Genomic DNA, 21,201 nt, shown 5'->3' on the forward strand with positions numbered 1-21,201 from the left:
AAACTGTAAAGAAAGAGACTTGATTATAGAGAGAGAGAGAGAGAGAGAGAGAGAAAGCGCTCATTTTAAAATTTTATCTCATAATAATTCTAAAGAATAAAATATAATTACTTAATCTGTAATAATTATAATAAATGAAACTTCTTAATCATCAGTGAAATTAACATATTTTCTTTCTACTAATATCAGATTAAGAATTTAAATTGCCAAAATTTACATATAATATCATTCAAATTAGTTCAATATTTTCAGAAAATAAAACAAATGCTTTACGAATAAATAAATTCACCATTTTTAGCAAAATTAGAGTGATTTTATACTGAATTAATCAAATATTTAGTATTCATTTTAATTAAGCCCCCATTAAAAAATGTCATAAGTTTCAGTTATTTAAGTTAAAGGATGTTTATAATAGTTTTATTATTTAGTGTAAGACAAATTAAATTACGTAATTTCAAAATATATAGATAAGAAAACATTAGATTATAAAAAGTGTCACTTCATACAAATTTAATTAATATTTATTATATAGGCAGACATTTCTGTTGTAATAAACGTTTTTTTTTCTATATTAATTATTTATTGTAAAAGTATTATGTTTTCAATTAAATATAAAATGAAAAAGATATATGATGTAGTTTTGTAGACCAAATGTGAATTTGTTGTCAATAGTCTATAAACGCTTTGTGGAAAGACACGACGATCGAAATCAATCAACTTAATTATAGCACAAGCTGGTAACTAATAAGTAGAGTTAAGGAGGCCGAACGTGATTGGTCGTTGCTCTTGTATATGGATCTCCCGTGGGCGTGGCTCCGCCCAAACAACGCCCAGCACACTAATTTTATCATTAGGCATGCATCGGCATTCCTTCAGTTTCTGTGATTCTTTAATTGCTGTGACTGTTAGTTGATAATTCAAGGTAAACACTTTTTTCCACTGTACAGTATTTATTTAGAAGCAGCAGTTTTTTCGTCTTAAGACTAATTGGAATATTGTCCGCGTAATTCGATATCTTTGTGCGAGGAACAAAACGGCAAAAGGAATAACATCCGTCGTTCTGCTCTCACAAACTCCTCTGAATTCCAAGTACTCTTAGTGTCCTTTTGCCTCAATGAGACTTACATTTTTAAGTGCACACTTTATATTTGCACACTAAAGTACAATCAGATATTTCAAAATTAACAATTTAATTCAGTTTATCGTGGAAGTTTACAAATTTATACATTTTTTCTATAAATCCTGAAGGTAAGTTTTTCATGACTATATTTATTTTTTAATTAACTAAAATATAAACGAGGACTAAATAATGTCAAACAAATTTATATATTTAATTCATAAAGGTTTTCATGAGCAAAGACAAAATAATGTGAGACAAATTTAGACATTTTTTTGAAATTTCTAAATGTAAGTTTTTCATTTCTACATTTGTTTTCTAAAAGTAATCTAAATTATCTTAAAAATAAATATATTTCAAGTAACTTTATAGAAGCGCTTGTAAAGCAAACCGTGGTAGTCATGGAGATTAAACAATAATTTGAAAAACAAAGACAAAATAATGTAAGACAAAGGTATACAGTTTTTTAATTTCCTAAATGTTAGTTTTTTTATGGCTAAATTTATTTTGTAAAAGTAATATTATTAATTAAGAACATACGAGTATAAAATTATTGTGAGACAAATAAGTGTATTTTATAAATATTAAAAAAAAAATGAGACACTAAAGTGAATTTAGTAATTTGAATTACTAATATTGGTAGTTATTAAATAGATTTAATAAAGTCAAAAGAATATTATGAAAAAAAAACAAGAATTTCATAGAAATAGATCTATTTTAAAATTGTACTTCAAACAAAATTCCAACGTTCGTTAACTATTAAATAAAACTCAATGAAATATGAATTTACATTTGCTTTGCAGTGTTTAACTAATAACTTTCAAAACACTGTTTACGTCACTATTTTTTATGGTTATTTCATGTTACACTAATCGTTGGTACATATACTTTATTCGACTTCAATTATTTGTTTAATTATTTAATAATAATATAATGTAATTTCGGTTGCATAAATAATTGACTTTGACAGTATACGAAATTATTAATTATTTTATATGTAATATATTGTAACCTAGGTTACAACATTTTTAATACTTAAATTATGTTAACTGACTCAAAATAAAAATGTATCTCCAATATTTCTGAATTAATTTCTTTTCAGATTTTCTCACAAAATTTTATTTTATGTAAGAAATAATTAATAAATTAATCTTATTTACAACATACAAACATCTTAAAAACAATAGAAAATAAAATTATCCTTTTCTTTTTTATATTTACTCACTAAATTAATGTGATTATGGTTATTGATGTAATAATTACATAATAAATGACAGGAATACTAAATACAATATAGAAATACCTCGCATAGTCCGGACTAATCGAGGATTTTAATATCACATACAAATAGACTATATAGGTAAACAATCGATCGTTGATGTATACAAAATTAATAAAATATATTTAGTTTGTTTTGAAATTTTCAAACCGTGATATTAAATTCGCATTGATCGAAAATATACTATTATAATAGTTTTGTTTATGGAACTAAAAAAAACATTAATTTTGTTTTCTTACATTTTAAATCATGGAAGCAGTTGCTCTTATCTTACAACATCCAATAGAATACAATACAATCGTCATATAACTAACGTTTTAATTACGTTTACAAAAAGAAAACTATAGATAAATATATACAATTAAAAGAAACGAACAATTAAGGACAAATAAGTGCAGATTGCGATACTTCCTTTCTTATTATTTCTGCACGATCGCAGTCGGATGCGTTGACAAATCATTAACGGAAGTGCAGCGCTAAACACGTTGATCTGGAACATCCGTCGCAAATCGAAAAAAAAAGTAATCACTTAGAATCGAAACAAAACGAAAGAATATGATTGGAGTGTTTCGTAGAAAATATGTTAACAATAGTTTTAAACAAAGAAATAATGTAAAATATACACAACAAATTATTAGAAAATAAGTAATAGTATGTTTAATTTTTTTTAACTATTTGTTGAATTCAATATATTTAAGCAATTCAAAGGTTCAAACTTACTTATTGTTATTTAAAATTATTATAAATTAAAATGAAAGAATTGACTACGAATTGTTAAATTTTTTGTGAAAGTTTGAGACAAAATAATAATATAGTAGACCCTTGTATGAAAGAAAATTTTAATACAAATAAATTTATATTTGTACGTTAAAAGATATTAATACAGATTTAATGATAATAGGTGAAGTAAAAAGTTCTGACTCGTTTTTCGTTACATGGCTTTAGTGAGTCGACTTAAAGGCGACATAACGCTTAAAAAAAAGTTCTTTGACAGTTTTGTGTTTAGTGAATCCAGTTGTGTATTAGAGCGTTCCAAAATTGAGATAAAAAAATAGAAAATTCAATACATTCTTCTGTACCATAAGAACCAGGGGGAAAAGCGGAGCAGGCATCCAAAGAAATTTGTTTTGTTTATGGATCCAATACAGTTCCAACGCTTCCGTTCTGGTAATAAGATGAGACATTTCTGGTAGGTCAATCGTCGAAAATGTTGATAAAATCATTCCATTGCACAGAAACTGAAGATTAGCCAGAAAACCGTTTGGAACCATTTGCATAAAGCTGCTCTCACGAAGAAGCTCATTGTATGGGACGCACAGAACTTTTTACTTCACCAATAATTGAAGTTTCAAATTGAATCTTTAAATAACGTCATTTAACTTACCTTTCTTAAAAAGACTTTAAAAATTGTGTTAGGAAGTATTCCTCCTACATAACCATTGATCAAAATGTCTTTAGAAACGTGTATAATATGAATATTCGTTTGTTATCATTAGATTTATGTGATTAGCTTAACGTTATTAAAGATTAATTATGTAATGATATATTGAACTTGTATTTACAGATATATTAAGATGCCGAGAAAACGTAGATGCAGTTCCAGCAATTTGGACTCCGACGAGGATTTCGACGATGCAAAACATCATCCGCAGAGGAACGCCGCGAATGCAAGGGAGAGGGCTCGAATGAGAGTGCTGAGCAAGGCTTTCTGCCGTCTGAAAACAACATTGCCGTGGGTTCCGGCGGACACGAAGTTATCGAAACTGGACACGCTGCGATTAGCGACCAGCTACATAGCACACCTCGAAGCTGTATTGACTGATCAAACTGTGCCCATAGAAAACGGACACAAACACCCATTAACACTGGTAAGCAAACACACTTTATTTCATCCTGACATCATTTATTTGTTTCTCACCGCCAAGTCCGACCAAGTACAATATTTGCGTCATTGTTGAACGAGTTTCACTTTCTGGTTAAAGTATAAAATGCAGTTAATGTGTACATGAACCAATTATATATTTATGGCAAAAAAATAATAATTAAAAATCAATTTGTCTTTTTGACCAAAAAATTCCAACAAACCAATTTATAAATAATTAGAGATCCAATTTCCTGAAATTCACTCAAAATATGAATACATTTAAAAAGTTAATATATAAATCAAAGTTATATCCAAGAAATTATATTTAGAAATGAAGCAAAAATAATATTTTGAGTTTAAATTTGGACACAAAGTCAACATTGAATCATAAAAATTCAACATCGGAAGCAAGAAAATATTTTCTTTAGTCTAATGTCGAAATTATGTCATAATATTTAAGCATGTTTTTTTTAATAATATTATTTATTACAAATTTGAAACATTGGTGCAAACACCGAATTATAAATTATACTTTCATTTTAGCTTTTTAAATTAAGTATAAATTTGCAAATTTTACTATTAAGTATAATATTTAAGGAAGAATTGTTTTATAATTTGATTTATTGTAGAATGTAGTTTCATATTCTGTTCATAAAATGTTCAACTCGCGAAATGACAGCTGTCACAATGTGTCAATATAAGGAACTGGTGAAATACTCTTAGTCAATTGGGTCGCTATACAAATACAAACAAATATGTTGGGTCGAGCGCCAAAATGGTTGAGAAACGCTGATCTATATGATTATTACAAATAAAAAAAATAATAGTAAAATTTTTAACACTTTTATATCTTAATAAAAATGTACGAAAATATTTTTAAAAAATCAATAATTTGAGCCAGTAAAGGCTTTCTGTCTATTTTTAATTAATGTTTATTTTTATTTTGAAAATATTGTCTTGTAAGAATATATAAAATTATGGATTTTTGCAATATTTTAACAAAATTAAATTTATATTCATTCAAGTAAAGTAACTCATACAATAAATTTTTACTTGTGATTTGTAACAATATTAAAGAAATGTGAAATAAAATTAAGATGATGCAGAAAAATAAATTGAGGCTTACATACAACAGTACTATTTATATGAAGATGGTCTGAAAATACCCATAAAAGACAGAGAATTGAGATAAACAAAGCAATCTAAAACAAAATGCATCTTCACGTCGGTTTTTTTCCTTTTGCTCGTTTACCGCTCTCTTCCTGACTTTCAAAGTTCAAGTATACAATATTAATCTAATTTAAGCATCGAAAGTTCCACTATGAAAAATAAACGCATCCGAATAGGAAACAGCTGGTGGCATTTGGCGCTCGCCGTTTAATTATTCTTTCTACATGACACCCGTGTTTATTTAACTTGAGTAAATACCACTTAAAACAAGTGAATTTTATATGACCTTATTTTAGGGGCTATTAATACGCCTGTAGGTTAGACAAGAACGTACCGACCGGACAAATTGAAAATGAAGAAGACAAATCACAAATCAGATTATCCATATAAATCTTAATGGTTTCCTTGAATTGTTTCAGACATGGCCATTTAGTTTCCAAAAGCCCGATTCATCGACGGACACCTGCAATTCCGAACAGGCGTGGTCCGAAATTCCACACCAACATCAGCTTCGAGGAAAAGACTCCACCTACTATTATTAATAACCATCAATCTATCTATATATACAGTAGACTCTATACCATTTTTTATTTATTGCCAAGAAACAAACAAACATATAGTTTTATACTACACTTAAATCTCAATTAAATTATTAACTAGGATACTTTTATCTTGTATTATTTTCTTTTTCTTGATCATCCATTCCTTCTAACATGAGCTCCTTCTCTCTTCACTGGTAATTACAAGCATGCCAACATATTCGTCGTGCTTCTATATTTTTTTTTCTATGCCGGCGGAAAGGTGCTGAAGTATCGGATTACTTAACACACCATAACCAATAGGCGTGGAAATGCTTAAGCCTCAAGTCAACCTCGTCGGTGTTGAATTACTAACATATAACATAATAAATAAACAAAGTGATGCTTCTGGGCATCCTTTTTCTATGGGAATCCAATATTCGATATCGCTTCCTGTCAGTTATCCGATAATCTGCTTATTAATAAAGATAATATTTTGCTTTTCGCAATTTCACAATTCGTTCATATTTATTTATATGTTATTAGTTTCAATTTGTAGTTGCTTCTGGACTTCTTTAAATCAACACATTTCTCACTTAAACTTGCCGTGTGCTCAAAAAGAGTTATAGTCCTAAGAAATTTGGCACCTACTAAGAATAATGCGCCCCTCTTCATAAGAAAATACACGGGAAACAAAACTGTCGCTATGGAGCTATAGACCATTTAGCCCTATGGTTATGGTACTGATTGACTTCAATTAATTTAAATTTCCAACTGCTATAGTAATAAATCATCCTGATGCAAAGTATTTCAAGATGAAAGATCTAAGTAAATTAACCTTTATTATATACATAAATAAAACAAATATATATATACAAAGCAGTCTTTCCATCAAAAAAAGATGCTTTTAATTGATATTTTATTGCTGCAGGAATACAAGTAATTTTTGATGTTTTGATCTTGCTACTTCTTTAGCAAAAGTGTCGAAGTTCATTTTTAGTATTTTTATAACCATGTGGTTTAAGCTACTAAATTTCTTATAGTCACAACAAAATTTAACTTTATTAGGTAAAAATGAACATAAAGTCTTCTCAAAGTCTATCACAATTTAATAAAGTTAAGCAATGTATAATTGGGTAGTATTTAGATTGGTGATTAGAAGAACGAATCGAATATTTTTTTAACATCGTAGATATTAACACAGCTGAAGACCACGTGGCTGACGTCCATTTATGTTATAAACCAGTAAAATCATCGAAACAAAACTTATTTATAAAAATAGTAATAATAATAATAGAAAACAACTAAAAACAACGTTTATTTAAATATAAATAATCATTCATATTTCACTTTATGTAAATTGTTTAGACTAGTGCAAACCATTTCGAAGGTAGTAAAGTTTAGAGCACTGGCAACTAATGCCTTGATTATGCTAGGAGACATCCCTTTAAACAACCCCGGCAACCCCTCGTACACGTAAATCCTCGTCAGGCAGTCTCTCATATTGTAACAAATAAAATTCTCCCCGAATTTTTTCCGATATTTCTGGAATCCCTGCAACTGCATTCGCTTCCTCGTGATGTCCAGGGGGTACAGCAACGTTTTACTGGCCAAACCTGCCAAGCTGCCAGCAAACATACTTCCAGTCACATTGTAACTATCCTTTTCCACAATCACGATCTTCTTATATACACCATCAAAGAATTTGTAGAACATGAATTGGCATCCGGCGTTCGGTGCTACCGCCAATATCGTCGGCGTTATCCCCCTGTAATACCCAGCTATGCCCTCGTGCTTGAATATGTGTATGTATCCGTTCAACAAACCCTTGTAAACTTTATTGTCCTCGCTTTGAGCTATCAGACGAGTTCTCATCACATCAAAGGGAAATGATGTAAAAGTCGCTGCTGTTCCTACAAAAAAAAAACAATACGTAATAATTTCAGGAATAAAATAATTATTACTTCGAATATAACTAATAGTTTTCAAGTTATGTAATGTTGGCTGCATACAAATGTAATCAGACATTAACCTTAAAAAATATTACGTTCATAAAAATATTTTCTTTGTGATGTCTGGGGAGAAAAAGCTGCGACCGGCGATTCACGCAACGGTTTTAGAAATTTGCAATGAATTAGAACCAATTCTCAATGTTAAATACGAGCCGGACTGCGTTGAGCTTATCGGAGAATTGGTTTGGAAAAAGTTATGTCTGTATGGACAAGATCTGGAAGCATTCAGCAAACATGCAAAAAGAACAACGATAAACAACGAAGATGTGAAGCTGTTGGTGAGGCGAAACGAGTCGCTCAAGAAGTTAATTGATGATAAAAGCAAAGCAACAACAAGCACAACATCAAAATCAAAGAAAAGCACATCTACAATTGTTTTGGACTAACTAGTGCAATAATTACCTGCCACAGAACCGCATATAAAATTAGTCATTGCATGATGTTGACCAATTGTGGTGTTCTTAAATTTAAATACCAACATCTCATAGCACCAAAACTGTGTCAGTCCAAAGACGATGCTCAGGAATTGTGCAGGGACATGTCCCTTCCAAAACGCTGAAAGCCCTTCCTCTTTGTAGATCATCTTCGTTGCTTGCATCAAAGAACTGTACTTTGACATCGAGTGCTTTGAAATTGGTTCCATTTGTAACTGGAACCGAATTTTTAGTACATCGAAAGGCTGAATTAGAGCTCTTGAGAATAAACCTGAAGAGGCCCCTGCTAAAGCAACCTCAGATGGAGATAGATTTTCAAACTTTCCTTCCATCGCTTCTGAAATAATTTTAGATATTGTTACATATTGTATTTGTTTGCAATTTAAATTAAAATGTTTTACTGTAAAATGCTTTCTTTTTATTGTTTATTTGTACTTTCAACTAATTACATTTATATACATGATATTGATATTATTCACATGCTGCATTCTACTGATGAAACATGTGGAATTACATAATGCGAGTAAATATAATTTGAATAACGTCAGTTGCAATTTCTTAGGTTATATCGGCAAATTACTACGTTATTTTACTTTAAAATTTGATTTCTCGTACATACCTTTTTAAACTTAAGTCTTATCTGGTGGCATGTTTTAAAGAAACCGCATCAAGGGTAAATCAATTCATTGCAATGCAATTTAACTGTAGAACAAGGTAGATTACATAAATTCGACTTAAAATAAAAATCGTAAATAAAACACTGACATTAATATAAATGATATAACTTTTATTTTGATTATAGCAGCGCACTTTATCAAAGTTTGCTGGCGTATTCCAAAGCAATAACTTATTAATAGATACTACTTGGCATTAACATACAATCAATAAATAAACAATTACATGAAACATTGTAATTTGTATTAAAAGCAACAGTTTGTCTTAAAATTGAATTGAATCATTATATATTTTTATAGTATCATTCAGTGTATATCAGTAAAATCGATAAAACAAACAAATTGTTTCCACAGAACTGATCTTTCATTATATAAGTAAGGTAAAATTCATAATTTCTTATATGTTTTTTTGTAAGTTTAAAGAAAAAATGCAACATTCTGACTTATTTAAATCAATTTAATTGTAACGAATTCTTACTCTCTTAGACTCCAAGTATTGATTTTTCCAAGTACAAGAGAATCATACTAAAATTTGTATATTTTTAATAAATATATTTTGAATATACGTAGATGGAAAGAAAAAACTGGTATCATAAATTATCAAGAGAGCTTTTTTTTGTTTAGTTAAAATAAGTGAATGACAAAATATATAAATAAACAATTATTCTTGATTTGAAGGTGAATAGAGGTACAAAGTTTGAACGTGAAAGTGAAACGGCGTTACGTTCAAATTTGGCGCCTAAAATGGAGTCTACTGCGCATGCTACGTGCTACGATTTCCGGCTGCGTAGAGATAATACGCAGTCGTTCTTCCCAAATTCTCTCTCTCCTCCGTTGGCTTTCGAAGTGGTAAGTTCGTCTTCGTTTTGTAATATTGCAAAAAGAAAATTGGTCAAGTTCAGAACGTTAGTAATCGCAAAAAAATAGTGTCATTAACAATTGATAAACAGCAGTGGGATAACGTGCGGACAGAAAGATAAAAGTTTATTCCTGTTTCCAGAATATCCACAAAGCCATCAACAAGCAGAAAACAGTATCTAATTTATTTAACAACTATAAGGATCATCCGTTAACTTCTAATATGTAAGTATTATTTCTTATTTTATATGAGTGATTTCGCTATAATATTTTTTCTGTCGAATGGCGAGAAACGAAGGTGATTCATAATTAATGTTTTTTTTCTCGTTTCGATGCGGGAAGCCATTTTGTTTGCGGCTAACATTTAATCAATACATTCGTTGTGACGCCATTTGACTTTCGCTATGCAGTGCAGTTTCGAGTTACGATATTTCGTTTAAGTAATTAGTTATTTATAATTAAACATGTTTTTTATTTGTTCATAGGTCTTACGGTAAAAACGGCGGCGGTGGAGGTGGTGGCGGCGGCGGCGGAGGTGGTTCCTTCAAGGGCCGATCAGGAGGTGGATCATACAGAAATGGTGGTGGCGGCGGCGGAGGCGGTGGTGGTGGTGGACGTTTCCGTGGAGGCGGCGGCGGACACAACCGTTCCGGGGGCAACAACCGCTCCGGAGGTTGGGATCAACCTGGAGGTGGACTGAGGAAACCTTCATGGGAGATGAACAAATTGAGGCCGTTCAAGAAAGATTTCTATGTACCACACCATGACGTCTCCAACCGCTCTCGCTACGAGGTAGAACAATACCGTATTTCCAAGCAAATTACTGTCGAAGGAGAGGAAATTCCTGACCCTATCCAGTATTTCGAGGAAGCAAGTTTCCCAGATTATGTGATGGCCAGTATTAAAAAGCAGGGTTATGATACACCAACAGCTATTCAAGCACAAGGCTGGCCTATTGCTATGAGTGGGAAGAACATGGTTGGAATTGCACAAACAGGATCTGGAAAAACATTGGCTTACATTCTGCCAGCTATTGTACATATCAATAACCAGCAACCCATTAGCCGTGGTGATGGACCTATTGCCCTTGTACTGGCACCAACACGTGAACTTGCACAACAGATTCAGCAAGTGGCGACAGATTTTGGCAAAAATTCGTATGTGAAGAACACGTGCATTTTCGGTGGTGCTCCCAAAGGACCCCAGGCACGTGATCTGGAAAATGGCGTCGAAATTGTCATTGCCACACCCGGAAGGCTTATTGATTTCTTGGAAAGGGGAACCACAAATCTGTCGAGGTGCACATATCTTGTATTGGATGAAGCTGATCGTATGTTGGACATGGGTTTTGAACCACAAATTCGTACTATTATTGAGCAAATCAGGCCAGACAGGCAAACCCTTATGTGGTCTGCAACCTGGCCCAAAGAAGTTAGGAAATTGGCTTCAGATTTTCTGAATAATTATGTGCAAATTAATATTGGCTCCCTGCAATTATCTGCTAATCACAACATTTTACAAATTGTTGATGTTTGCCAGGAATATGAGAAGGAAGTCAAGTAAGTACTCTTTTATTTTATTATATCATTGAAATTAATTATCAAATTTATATGATGAACAAAAATATTCAGACATTCCATGTTGATGCTTATTATAACCCTTAAGAAGAACTGATTCAATATTATTTAAAAGCTTATTAATATTATTTATGTAAGCACATTATCTAATAACTTGTTTTTATTATAGATTAAACACATTATTGGAAGAAATTGGAAATAATGGTGAACCTGGAGCGAAAACCATTATTTTTGTTGAAACCAAAAGGAAAGTAGAACAAATTACAAGGAATATTCGCAGGAATGGATGGCCAGCAGTGTGCATGCATGGTGACAAGAGCCAACAGGAGCGCGATTATGTGTTGCGCGAATTCCGTAACGGAAAGACTAGCATTTTGGTTGCTACTGATGTAGCAGCTCGTGGGCTTGGTAAGTTACTTTACATTTTCTTACACTATTTTAAAACATTCAAAATTTACACAAGGAAAAAAAAAATTTTTATTTTAATCTTTAAATTTTAACAAACGGGTTTCTTTAAGTTTTATTTTCAATAAATAATTTTATTTTATTTTGGCATAGTAGCATATGGGGATGTTCCAGACTGGTTTGTTTTATTTTATTGTTTAGAGACGAATTTAGTACTTCTAAGTGTCATGATCACACATTGGATGAATAATCCAAGGAGTTGTGTAATTTTAACATCCACTCAAAAAAAAAACTGGTGTTAATAATTTGGGAACTTCTGTATTAAGATGCCAATGTATGTGTGTTCATGTACTCTTTAATTGTCCCACAAGTTGTACTAATGGTTATAACTCAATAGCTTTAAGTTACTTTAAGTAAAGCTAAGACATATTAATCAGTCTGGTTGTCCTTTTTTGTTTTAGAGGCACATGCAGGATGAGCGTAGTTTTTAGCCAGTGAGTGCTAATGAATACGCCTTTTTTGCGTTCTCCTATAAAGGACGCAATTCTGAGTCTTGCGGTGCCTCTGGCTGGCTACCCTGCTGAGGTGTAGATCAGCTAATGAGGTAGATGACCGATTCAGGAAGATCTGATGATGCAACACTTGTATGATGGCACATGTTTGTTATCTGATTAATAATCTCTCCTTTCCATTCCGCTGAATGTAAATTCAGTAATAATACAAAAAAAAAAATAACAATATACAACTAAGGATCACACTTACTGTTTACCAAAACTACACCTTTACAAACTGTAAACTCCCATGATCCAAGTAGAAGATTATTCAAACAGATGTCATTCACAAAGTATTATTGTCTTCCGTTCGGTCCTGCAGTGGATTGACCAATTTCGACAACTTAATATTGGGATCTGCTGCAGCCAGTTTATTTGCTACTATAGCTGTAAATCGTACATAGCCTAGCGTCTTGTGGATTCTTAATGTTCTCGAGCGCACTGGTTAGTATTTAGATAATTTTACTTTATTTATTATTTATTTTTCCGAGATTACATTTTCTGATCACTTTTATTTTTCATTAGAATAATTTACAAAGTTTTTCATTTAACATTTTTTTTTTAAATTCTTAACTTCAAATTCAATAACCAATTTTCAGTACTTCTCGCCATTTTATTATTTGTCCAATAACATTATGATTTTTATTAGATGTGGAAGGTATTAAGTACGTGATAAACTTTGATTATCCAAACTCGTCAGAAGATTATATTCATCGTATTGGACGTACTGGCAGATCTGATACTACCGGAACATCTTATGCCTTCTTCACACCAAACAACTTCAGACAGGCTAAAGATCTTGTATCAGTATTAAAAGAAGCAAATCAGGTTAGTTGCATATATATTTATTTTTTAAACATTTGTACTTTGTACCCTCGCAATTTGGCATGTATTCACTTAGTATCTCAGTGGTTCATGAGTGCTGTTGTGAGGGATATTATTAGCGGGAAGACAACCTTCGGATTCCACACGTATTTGTCTGGAGTCCATCCTCTAACTTCCCTACATTGAAATTCACTTTTTTTTAATCGAAAATTCTCTTGCAAAGTCCATTTTTATATTTAATTTGTATAATTTTCTTTAGGTAATCAACCCCAAACTGTCTGAGATGGCATGCCGTGGAGGTGGTGGCGGCGGTGGTTACCGTGGCGGATACGGTAAAGGAGGAGGCAGATGGGGAGGATACAATAATCACAGGGGTGGCGAAAACAACAGGCCGCGCATGCACCACAGATTTGATGATAACAAATCGAATATGGGCAATGGCTGTAAGTATTAATACATTTGAAAACAACACAAGCATCATAACAGAACATGATATTAATATTTGTCTTTCTCTTTTCTTTTGCAGCCTACTAAGAAATACATATACTGAACATTTAAGCATTCCACCATCTTTAGTGGATAAATTTAAACAAAAGAAATCCTTAGATGAGATTTATGTAGATTCCAATAAATAACTTATTTCTTCAATATTTCTCGAGATTTTCTATTTTTAAACGACATTTAAAACAAAGGATTCTATGTTATAAGATTTTCTTTTTTGTGATTTAAATTCTTGGCAGGGTTTTTAAATTACATAGTACAATTATGTTTTGTGTTACTATTTATATATGTATGCCTGTGATTAGCGTAGTATTTTTTTACTTTAATTCCTCCTTGTAAGAAAAGTTTTATTTTATTTAACATGTAACATCTATTATGATTATGTTAATAAACATTTTCTAACTTCATTTATTTATCTTTTTTTTTTCTCTTTCTTTTCGTACTGTTTATGTAATGTATGTTTTTTGTGAACATCACTTGAACGTATTTCTGTGTATATACCGCATATATTGGTAGTGTGTTTGTATAAAAAAAGAAAGGGTACTCGAATATATGATATTTGAATGATGTAATCATGATATATTAACGTGGGTATTATAATGAATTCAATGCAATATGTAGCATTAACTTTCATTTTATATGAATTAAAATAAAATTTGAATTGTGATTCTGGTTTGTAATGTTCTTTGGTAGAGTAGTTTTAACAAAATTGTTCCCCCAATATACTTGCAACACAATTATTCACATCACTAATTTGATAAATACAGTAGTACGCGTTAAAAATGGGACGATTTTTATATAACGCGATTAAAATTGAATATGACAATAGTCATACAAAATTGTTATTCATATTACCGTGTTATACGAGGAAAATTATTAATTTCATACGATAGTCTACTGCATTTAATATTTTGATTACATCGCGTTTCAAATTTGAATAACAACATTGTTAATGAATATTGATTATATAGTTTGATCAATATTTTATTCAGAATTTCGAGAAATCCAGCATTGTTCTTTTAAAATGTATAACAAATGCAGAAAGCGTCAAGCAACAAATCTCGTACTTCAAGAGAAACGCCCGAAAAGTTTGTATGATATTTTGTGCAATCGCATGAAATTATTAAATCGAGTAAGTACCATTAACAAATTTGGCTTGAATATTTATCATATATTTGAGATTAGATATAAATTAATGGAAATTAATTGTAGATACGCAATTTGTTGATGTAATTAGTTTGTTTTTGTGCGTAATATAAATTGTACTTTGATCACTTAATTGCAAAACCATGCAATTCATAATACAAATTTGATCATCAGTTAATTAGCACCGTTCGCTATTTCAATTAACGTCATAGGTTTATCTAAACTGTTATTTGTTGATAAAATTGAGACACAATGTTTATCAAAGAAGTCAAAATATGCGAAGTTAATTTACGTGTATAAATTGCAGAAATTCTTCATTCACCGAATATTTTACATAGGTGAATGCCAAATTGAGATAAACGCAAGCACAAATATCCGTCTATATTTAAAGGATATCATCGCTGGAATCAACTCCGGCCATTGCGAAGAACGATTAACTGGCTTCGTCTTGAGCTTCAGTAAATATTTTCTAAACGTTGTCGAGGTAATAAATAGTATTTAAATTGAAAAAAACCGAATCTTATACTGATTTTCAAGGGTTCCGAATCCGAACTTATCGAACATTTAAATCTGCTGAGGGATGCAGGAAGCATTTGTTTCGGACGAGTAAAATTATTGGTTGTTCAACATAACATTAAAGAAGTAATAATGATGTTTCACATCGAACGAAAAATATTGATTGGATTTTTTTTTTGTGGTAGAGGTTGCTGAAGAACTGGGTTAGTGTCACTCCGAATCCTTGGAATTCGGCTGATCGCATGCAAACTGACTTCAAAAGCTCTGATGATGAAAGCATAATAAAAATTATTAAAGCTGCGCGTCGATTGGGCGGTAAATTGGATACCTTGAATTTGGTGGACGGAGGTCGTACAATTGTAAGGGAATTATAAACGAAAGTACGTCAGTGTGTTTATTTTAGTTTCTTTCATTTTTAGATTGATATTGATGACAATGTTGATTTGGAATTGTTGGTTGATGATAAATTGATTGATGTGCTATTGGATGATCGGAAACTGTTTGATATAGAGGATTATCATCGTAGCTATGGAAATGTACCTGAGTTTGAAGATTTTATTGGTAGGTTTATAATTGAAGTTGGTGATTGAATTTTCAGATTCATTGCATAGTTTATTATACTATATATTTAATGTAATTTTTTTTTAGATATATCGTGGCCTGTTGCTCCTGATTACGTTCCTAGGAATATTCTAAGAGAGAGTTTAGTAACTAAATATTTAACAGAAAAAGACGTAACAGAAGAATAATTTAATTTAGTTAAACCCTCTTCTTCTCATTGAAAATTGTAATACTACCCAATTATTTATTAGAGTATTATTCCATTTTCACTCATTCTAGTATATATCCTTGACACACGTTGTTTAATTATAATTAGTTTATATAAATGCAATTAGATCTGTGAATGAATTGTTAATTAATATAAATTGTAATATAGTAAGTACAGCAATACATTTCATAGTGGGAGTAATTGATTTCACGAATAACTTGGACTGTTTGTAACCGGACTAATCGAGGACTTTAAACCTCACAAAAAAAAGAAAAAACCGATCATTATATATTTTTATTTTGTCAATTAAAATTTACTTTTCAAACCGAACTATAGTGAATTCGAACTGATTGAAGTTGCTTTAATGATTTATTTCCTTATGTTTGTAGTTGTTTTCCATAATAATTCATCGATTCACGTATGCACTAACATGACCCTTTATAACCTTTGTGTTATTGAAGTACACGAAACTAATTTATTTATAATGGACAACACCAGTCAAGGTCTTTTATTGATTTTATTATTGTCTCTGTATATCATTTTTATACACAGTAAGTATTCAAATGCAGAGCTTGTTCAAATGTACGAGATGTTTCGAAAAGATAGTAAACGAATTAGTCTTTCGTATATGCACACTTTGTTTAATTAAACAATTATTAAGGATATTGAAATATCTAATTATTTTTAAAATATCGAATTAAAAAAAACTATTGTCTAATTGTGAAATATTGTTTTAAAACTTGATACGTGACAAGTAGTAAGTAAGTATTGGAGATGTATAAACACTGATGGTAGTCATGGAGACACTTGTTACTAGTTTTAAGACTTTAAATTAGAATGTTTTTAATTGAATTAATGGATTAATCGATTTTGTCATAAAAATGAGCTAAATACATTAATTATTGTACATAGTAACGTTTATTGTTTCTGTGTACACAATAGATAAAATGACCGATAATTTCTACGTGATAAATCATTTCCTTTTTTAATTAAAGTAAACGATAAAGTGTTGCCTTTCAGAGGTAAATTAACAATAAATGCTGATAGTATTTTAGAATATGGTGACAAATCGATTGTTGTCAATTTATTCTAATCCTTTTTTACGTAAGAAATGGGAATTAATAAACGCAAATATGTACATCTTATAATTAATTAGAATTTTTAAATGCGAATTTGATTATTGATAAAATTACATAACGAATAACGTTTCTCAGGATTTTGATGTATGTTAAGAAAGTAAGTTGCGTTAATAATATCAACCTTTGTTTAGTGAAAATATAATTGAATGATGAGGAGATATAAAGTAACAAGTCTTAACACAACATAAAAAAATCAATACATAATGTTGTAAAATGATTAATTCTTAGAGAGACTTTACTAAAACTAGTATTAAATTAAATAAAGAAAAATAAAATGTTAACAGTTTATTTAACAAAAAAATAAATAGGTAATAATAAATATGAACTGTTTAGTCTAATTATTAAACGCCTAGGAAATTGCATATATTGTAATACTTCTTTTTCAGTTTGGGATTGTCCAAACAACCGTAGAGGTCGTTAAGTTTGAGACAGTCACCCTTGGACATCGCCTTCCTCTGTCCTAACTGCTTGACGCCGGCCATTTTCGATGTTATCGTAGGTTTTCCTTTGGCTTTGCTGAAGTAGTACCGCCCGTAGTGCATAATCGAATTGTAATCGTATTCAAAGCTGTACGTGGTGTTCTCCAAGCTCTGCTTATCGAAGTTGGATTTGTACCCTGCAAGGGAGCAAAGAAAGACATACAAAAATAAACAGAGCTGAACTCGTTTCGTTTGAAGAGTAACGCATTTGGTATTCGGAACGAGTCGAAATTATTTTTCGGCTGTTCGTTTGAATTGATTTGCGTGCTTCGCATAACTTTTCCAGCAGCACGGACGTCGAAGAAAATAAATGAAAAGAAGGACGAGGATTGAAATGAAATGAAAAGAAAGGCGAGGATTGAAAAGAAAAACAAATGATACATGGAATTTTAGACCGTTAACTCACTTGGAACGATGTTGTCGGTGTGAATTTTAACGAATTTGTCGCGGTCCCAACGAGACTGCTCGTGGAAGACGCCCAAAGCGTGCATCAATTCGTGGATGGCTCTGCCTTCAGTTCCCAAGCAGTTGGGACCGCTGTCGTCCGGTGGCTGAAGACTCACTATCTGCGTTCCTCCGTACTTTCCCACAAACGACCAACAACCCTTCGGATATTTTATAGGCCAGATCAGGAGGTAGTCCTTCGCTTTTCCATTCCACGGAACGAATCTCACGCACGTCATGAAATTTAAGGTCCTTATTGCTTTGTATATAGTCACATGATCAGTTGGATCTAAAAAAAATAGATTTAATATTTGTCTACTGAAACACCGTCGTCTTCTACATTCATATCATATTTATATTGTAAGTGTTTAATAAAAAAATTATGATTGCCTTTAATTATATCATTAATAAATAAAATAATATGTGCATTCTACCTTGACCTACTCATTCATTCATTTTGTCAATGTTATGCTGGTATTGTTGACATAATCTCTTCAATAACAACGATGAAATATCGTAATCTGTGCTCCACTATCTGGTAATAAAACTTGCATAAAGTCCTTAGTAATTACATTAATGATAAAAACTACTTAAAATAAGTGTTAATTTCAATTAATGTTTACTAAGTCATAATTGGAATTATAAAAATGTTTTTAATTTTGTTTACTTTTCTTTGCAGTAAACGTTATTATTATCTTCAAAAAACAAATATTATTAATTTAATGTTTTGCACTAATATATTTCTAGAACGCTTTGCTCTGTCGCATATAAATGTTTTCTTAATATTGGGACGTGTAAAAATTTGTGATGGATCACGAAATGACAGCTGTCATCTTGTGTCAAGTTTTATGGGTCGCAGCACAACTACAAACAAATATGTCGGAACACGCGGCAAAAAGCTTGAGAAACACTGTTGAAGATAATGATAAGACAATTGCATTGTATCTTGAAAACTATTGCAGTTGCACTTACGGAAAAATTGAATAAATCAGTATAATAATAAATAAACGTCGTGTTTGAAGGAATGAGAAAGTATAAAGTATCAATATTGAAATTTTGCAAAACTTTTTGTTTGTAAATTCCAGAAACAAATAAAAATGTATAATGTTACTTAGACTAAGAAAAGTGATGTTTGGTGCAATTCACGGAACAAAAACTTAAATTGAACGGTGGAAAATTCTTCGCACTTTTTGACCCAGAAAATTAAGCATTCGAACGATTCGCATCGGCAGCTAGTGAAAATTATTGGAGCTCGACTTCGTTACTTTCTCAATATTCAATTACTTTCCGTATGCATATGATGATTCTTTTTTATTATTATTATTAAATGGAAATTTTAATTTATTATTGAAAAACGGAATGATTTTTAATAATCGTAGATAATTTTTATGTTTTGTTTAATTTACATTTATTTATGGAAAATATTGCATTTCTTTGCATTCAATTATTTTCAATTGCAATTTTTGTGAGTTAAAAATACCTTTTATTAATAATATATAGGTGAATTTGTAATGATTTATGAAGTGATATGGTTGTAATGCATTTTTAAGAAGGTCCATGAATATTTTGCGAAAAATGGTAGTTAATAGCAGGTAATTCATTGGCAAGCGAATAAATTTGCATGTAAAAATAAGTAGGCTGAATTACCATAAAGTGGGCTAATGGCGTACGGAACGACCCCGTTCTTCCAGAGTTTGTCCGGAAAAACTTCCCATTTCAATCCGACCCTCCAATAGTTGTAAATCTCGTTGGTCATCGCCATATCGCCTTGGAACAGACCTGGACTGACCTCAGGGTCCATACCATCCAAAACAACGGTCTCATTATCCTGACCAAGAACTGCAAAGAAAAAAAAGTGGAAATCGTTATTTCTAGAAATCGAGAAATGCAGTCTCTCTATTGAACGTAGAAATTGCTCATTGATAGCAATAAAACAAACAATTTTAAACACTTACGTATATCCGGTACAGGAGGATGCAGCACATCCGGAACTTCCGGCAAGATGTGCCTGGTTTCGTGTCCGACGAATCCGATGGACAGTATTATTAGTAAGCACCATGGCCTCCTCATTCTCAAACTCACTTTAAAGAACTAACACACTCAAACTTAGTATACATGATAGCGATCGTAAATCTGACCACTTGACCTATAAAGCGGCAATAAATAACGAAAAATTTAATGAAAACCCATTAAACGCGAAGAAAGTGGTCTTCGAGGAGAGGCGGCGAAATGATTTAAATTTCCTTTCGAAAAAAAAAATTAATACCGCCCCGAAATTTTTGAATGTGATTGTTTTTTTTTTTGGTGCAGGTCGCGACAGTTCGGTGTCTTCGCGCACTCTGATTTTCTTTTCCGCGAAAACGAAATGGTCATACCGTTTCCTGACCTCTCTCTCTCTCTCCTTCATCGGATCTAACACTCGGATCAACTTCTTCTCTGAACAGTTACAGACGCACGTTTGTTGGAATTCCTCCGATGCGGAGAAAGTTATACCTTGCACTCTTCTCGCCTCATCCTACATTTACCTTAATGCATCCCATTATAATCTTATTTACATACTTTTACTAGTACTTACATTATTTTTAAATGTACCAAACGCAGTAGATTTTCAATTTTTTACACATATTTTTTTAAATAAATATCTAATTTCGAACAGATTTCTCCACTTAAAAATGATGCGTTTTATTGTGCACTAATTACAGTTATTCTGAATTGCAAATAATGCTCCAATTTGTTTGGACATTGATTCGCGTTTCGTCGCTAAGAATAGAATTAGAAACAGCCCGGGTTTTCCAAAACCAATTCCGAAGTAAATTTATGCAACAATTGTTTATTCATATAATAAAAGGAAAGTAAACAATCTTATATTCATATTTGAACTGCATTTAATTGCAAATAGGTCATCTTTCAATTATAACATAAA

The 21,201-nt window shown here is 31.4% G+C and overlaps 6 protein-coding genes across 11 annotated transcripts; 4 read left to right on the forward strand and 2 right to left on the reverse strand.

The window, feature by feature from the left end:
• The first annotated feature begins 881 nt into the window (after positions 1 to 881).
• Positions 882 to 6,084, forward strand: LOC108566600 (transcription factor 21-like). The gene is made up of 3 exons (XM_017926574.1): positions 882 to 922; positions 3,961 to 4,264; positions 5,850 to 6,084. The coding sequence occupies exons 2-3, from the start codon at positions 3,971 to 3,973 to the stop codon at positions 5,970 to 5,972; spliced, it is 417 nt and encodes a 138-aa protein (XP_017782063.1). The 5' UTR covers positions 882 to 922; positions 3,961 to 3,970; the 3' UTR covers positions 5,973 to 6,084.
• Positions 6,085 to 7,248: 1,164 nt separating this feature from the next.
• On the reverse strand, positions 7,249 to 9,565 carry LOC108566602 (mitochondrial thiamine pyrophosphate carrier-like). 5 transcript variants are annotated; one of them, XM_017926580.1, is made up of 4 exons: positions 9,014 to 9,027; positions 8,666 to 8,731; positions 8,363 to 8,609; positions 7,249 to 7,861 (listed from the first exon to the last, which is right to left on the reverse strand). In XM_017926580.1, exons 3-4 carry the CDS (start codon positions 8,601 to 8,603, stop codon positions 7,284 to 7,286), a joined length of 819 nt encoding a protein of 272 aa, XP_017782069.1. In that variant the 5' UTR covers positions 8,604 to 8,609; positions 8,666 to 8,731; positions 9,014 to 9,027; the 3' UTR covers positions 7,249 to 7,283. The 5 variants fall into 5 exon arrangements, with proteins under 5 accessions (XP_017782069.1, XP_017782068.1, XP_017782066.1 ...); XM_017926579.1 differs by lacking the exon at positions 9,014 to 9,027 and adding an exon at positions 9,547 to 9,565 and having other exon boundaries at positions 8,363 to 8,731; XM_017926577.1 differs by having other exon boundaries at positions 8,363 to 8,728; positions 9,014 to 9,164.
• On the forward strand, positions 7,959 to 8,445 carry LOC108566604 (centromere protein S-like). Its single transcript, XM_017926581.1, has one exon. The coding sequence runs from the start codon at positions 8,020 to 8,022 to the stop codon at positions 8,344 to 8,346; it is 327 nt and encodes a 108-aa protein (XP_017782070.1). The 5' UTR covers positions 7,959 to 8,019; the 3' UTR covers positions 8,347 to 8,445.
• Positions 9,566 to 9,797: 232 nt separating the features above from the next.
• On the forward strand, positions 9,798 to 13,937 carry LOC108566601 (ATP-dependent RNA helicase DBP2). Of its 2 annotated transcripts, XM_017926575.1 has the most exons (7): positions 9,798 to 9,917; positions 10,069 to 10,151; positions 10,412 to 11,485; positions 11,673 to 11,911; positions 13,109 to 13,287; positions 13,544 to 13,727; positions 13,811 to 13,937. In XM_017926575.1, exons 1-7 carry the CDS (start codon positions 9,813 to 9,815, stop codon positions 13,816 to 13,818), a joined length of 1,872 nt encoding a protein of 623 aa, XP_017782064.1. In that variant the 5' UTR covers positions 9,798 to 9,812; the 3' UTR covers positions 13,819 to 13,937. The 2 variants fall into 2 exon arrangements, 1 of the variants encoding a protein (XP_017782064.1); XR_001891215.1 differs by lacking the exons at positions 13,544 to 13,727; positions 13,811 to 13,937 and adding an exon at positions 12,370 to 12,903 and having other exon boundaries at positions 13,109 to 13,200.
• An 872-nt stretch (positions 13,938 to 14,809) lies between these two features.
• LOC108566594 (uncharacterized protein C7orf62 homolog) lies at positions 14,810 to 16,230 on the forward strand. The gene is made up of 6 exons (XM_017926568.1): positions 14,810 to 14,917; positions 15,239 to 15,415; positions 15,469 to 15,573; positions 15,633 to 15,806; positions 15,867 to 16,008; positions 16,096 to 16,230. Exons 1-6 carry the CDS (start codon positions 14,810 to 14,812, stop codon positions 16,194 to 16,196), a joined length of 807 nt encoding a protein of 268 aa, XP_017782057.1. The 3' UTR covers positions 16,197 to 16,230.
• Positions 16,231 to 17,696: 1,466 nt separating this feature from the next.
• On the reverse strand, positions 17,697 to 20,591 carry LOC108566599 (high choriolytic enzyme 1-like). The gene is made up of 4 exons (XM_017926573.1): positions 20,234 to 20,591; positions 19,926 to 20,117; positions 18,241 to 18,567; positions 17,697 to 17,971 (listed from the first exon to the last, which is right to left on the reverse strand). Exons 1-4 carry the CDS (start codon positions 20,346 to 20,348, stop codon positions 17,697 to 17,699), a joined length of 909 nt encoding a protein of 302 aa, XP_017782062.1. The 5' UTR covers positions 20,349 to 20,591.
• Positions 20,592 to 21,201: the final 610 nt, after the last annotated feature.

The sequence above is a fragment of the Nicrophorus vespilloides genome, unplaced genomic scaffold, assembly GCF_001412225.1.
Source record: "Nicrophorus vespilloides isolate i.1.1-1 unplaced genomic scaffold, Nicve_v1.0, whole genome shotgun sequence".
In the NCBI taxonomy this organism is placed as follows: Eukaryota; Metazoa; Arthropoda; class Insecta; order Coleoptera; family Silphidae; genus Nicrophorus; species Nicrophorus vespilloides.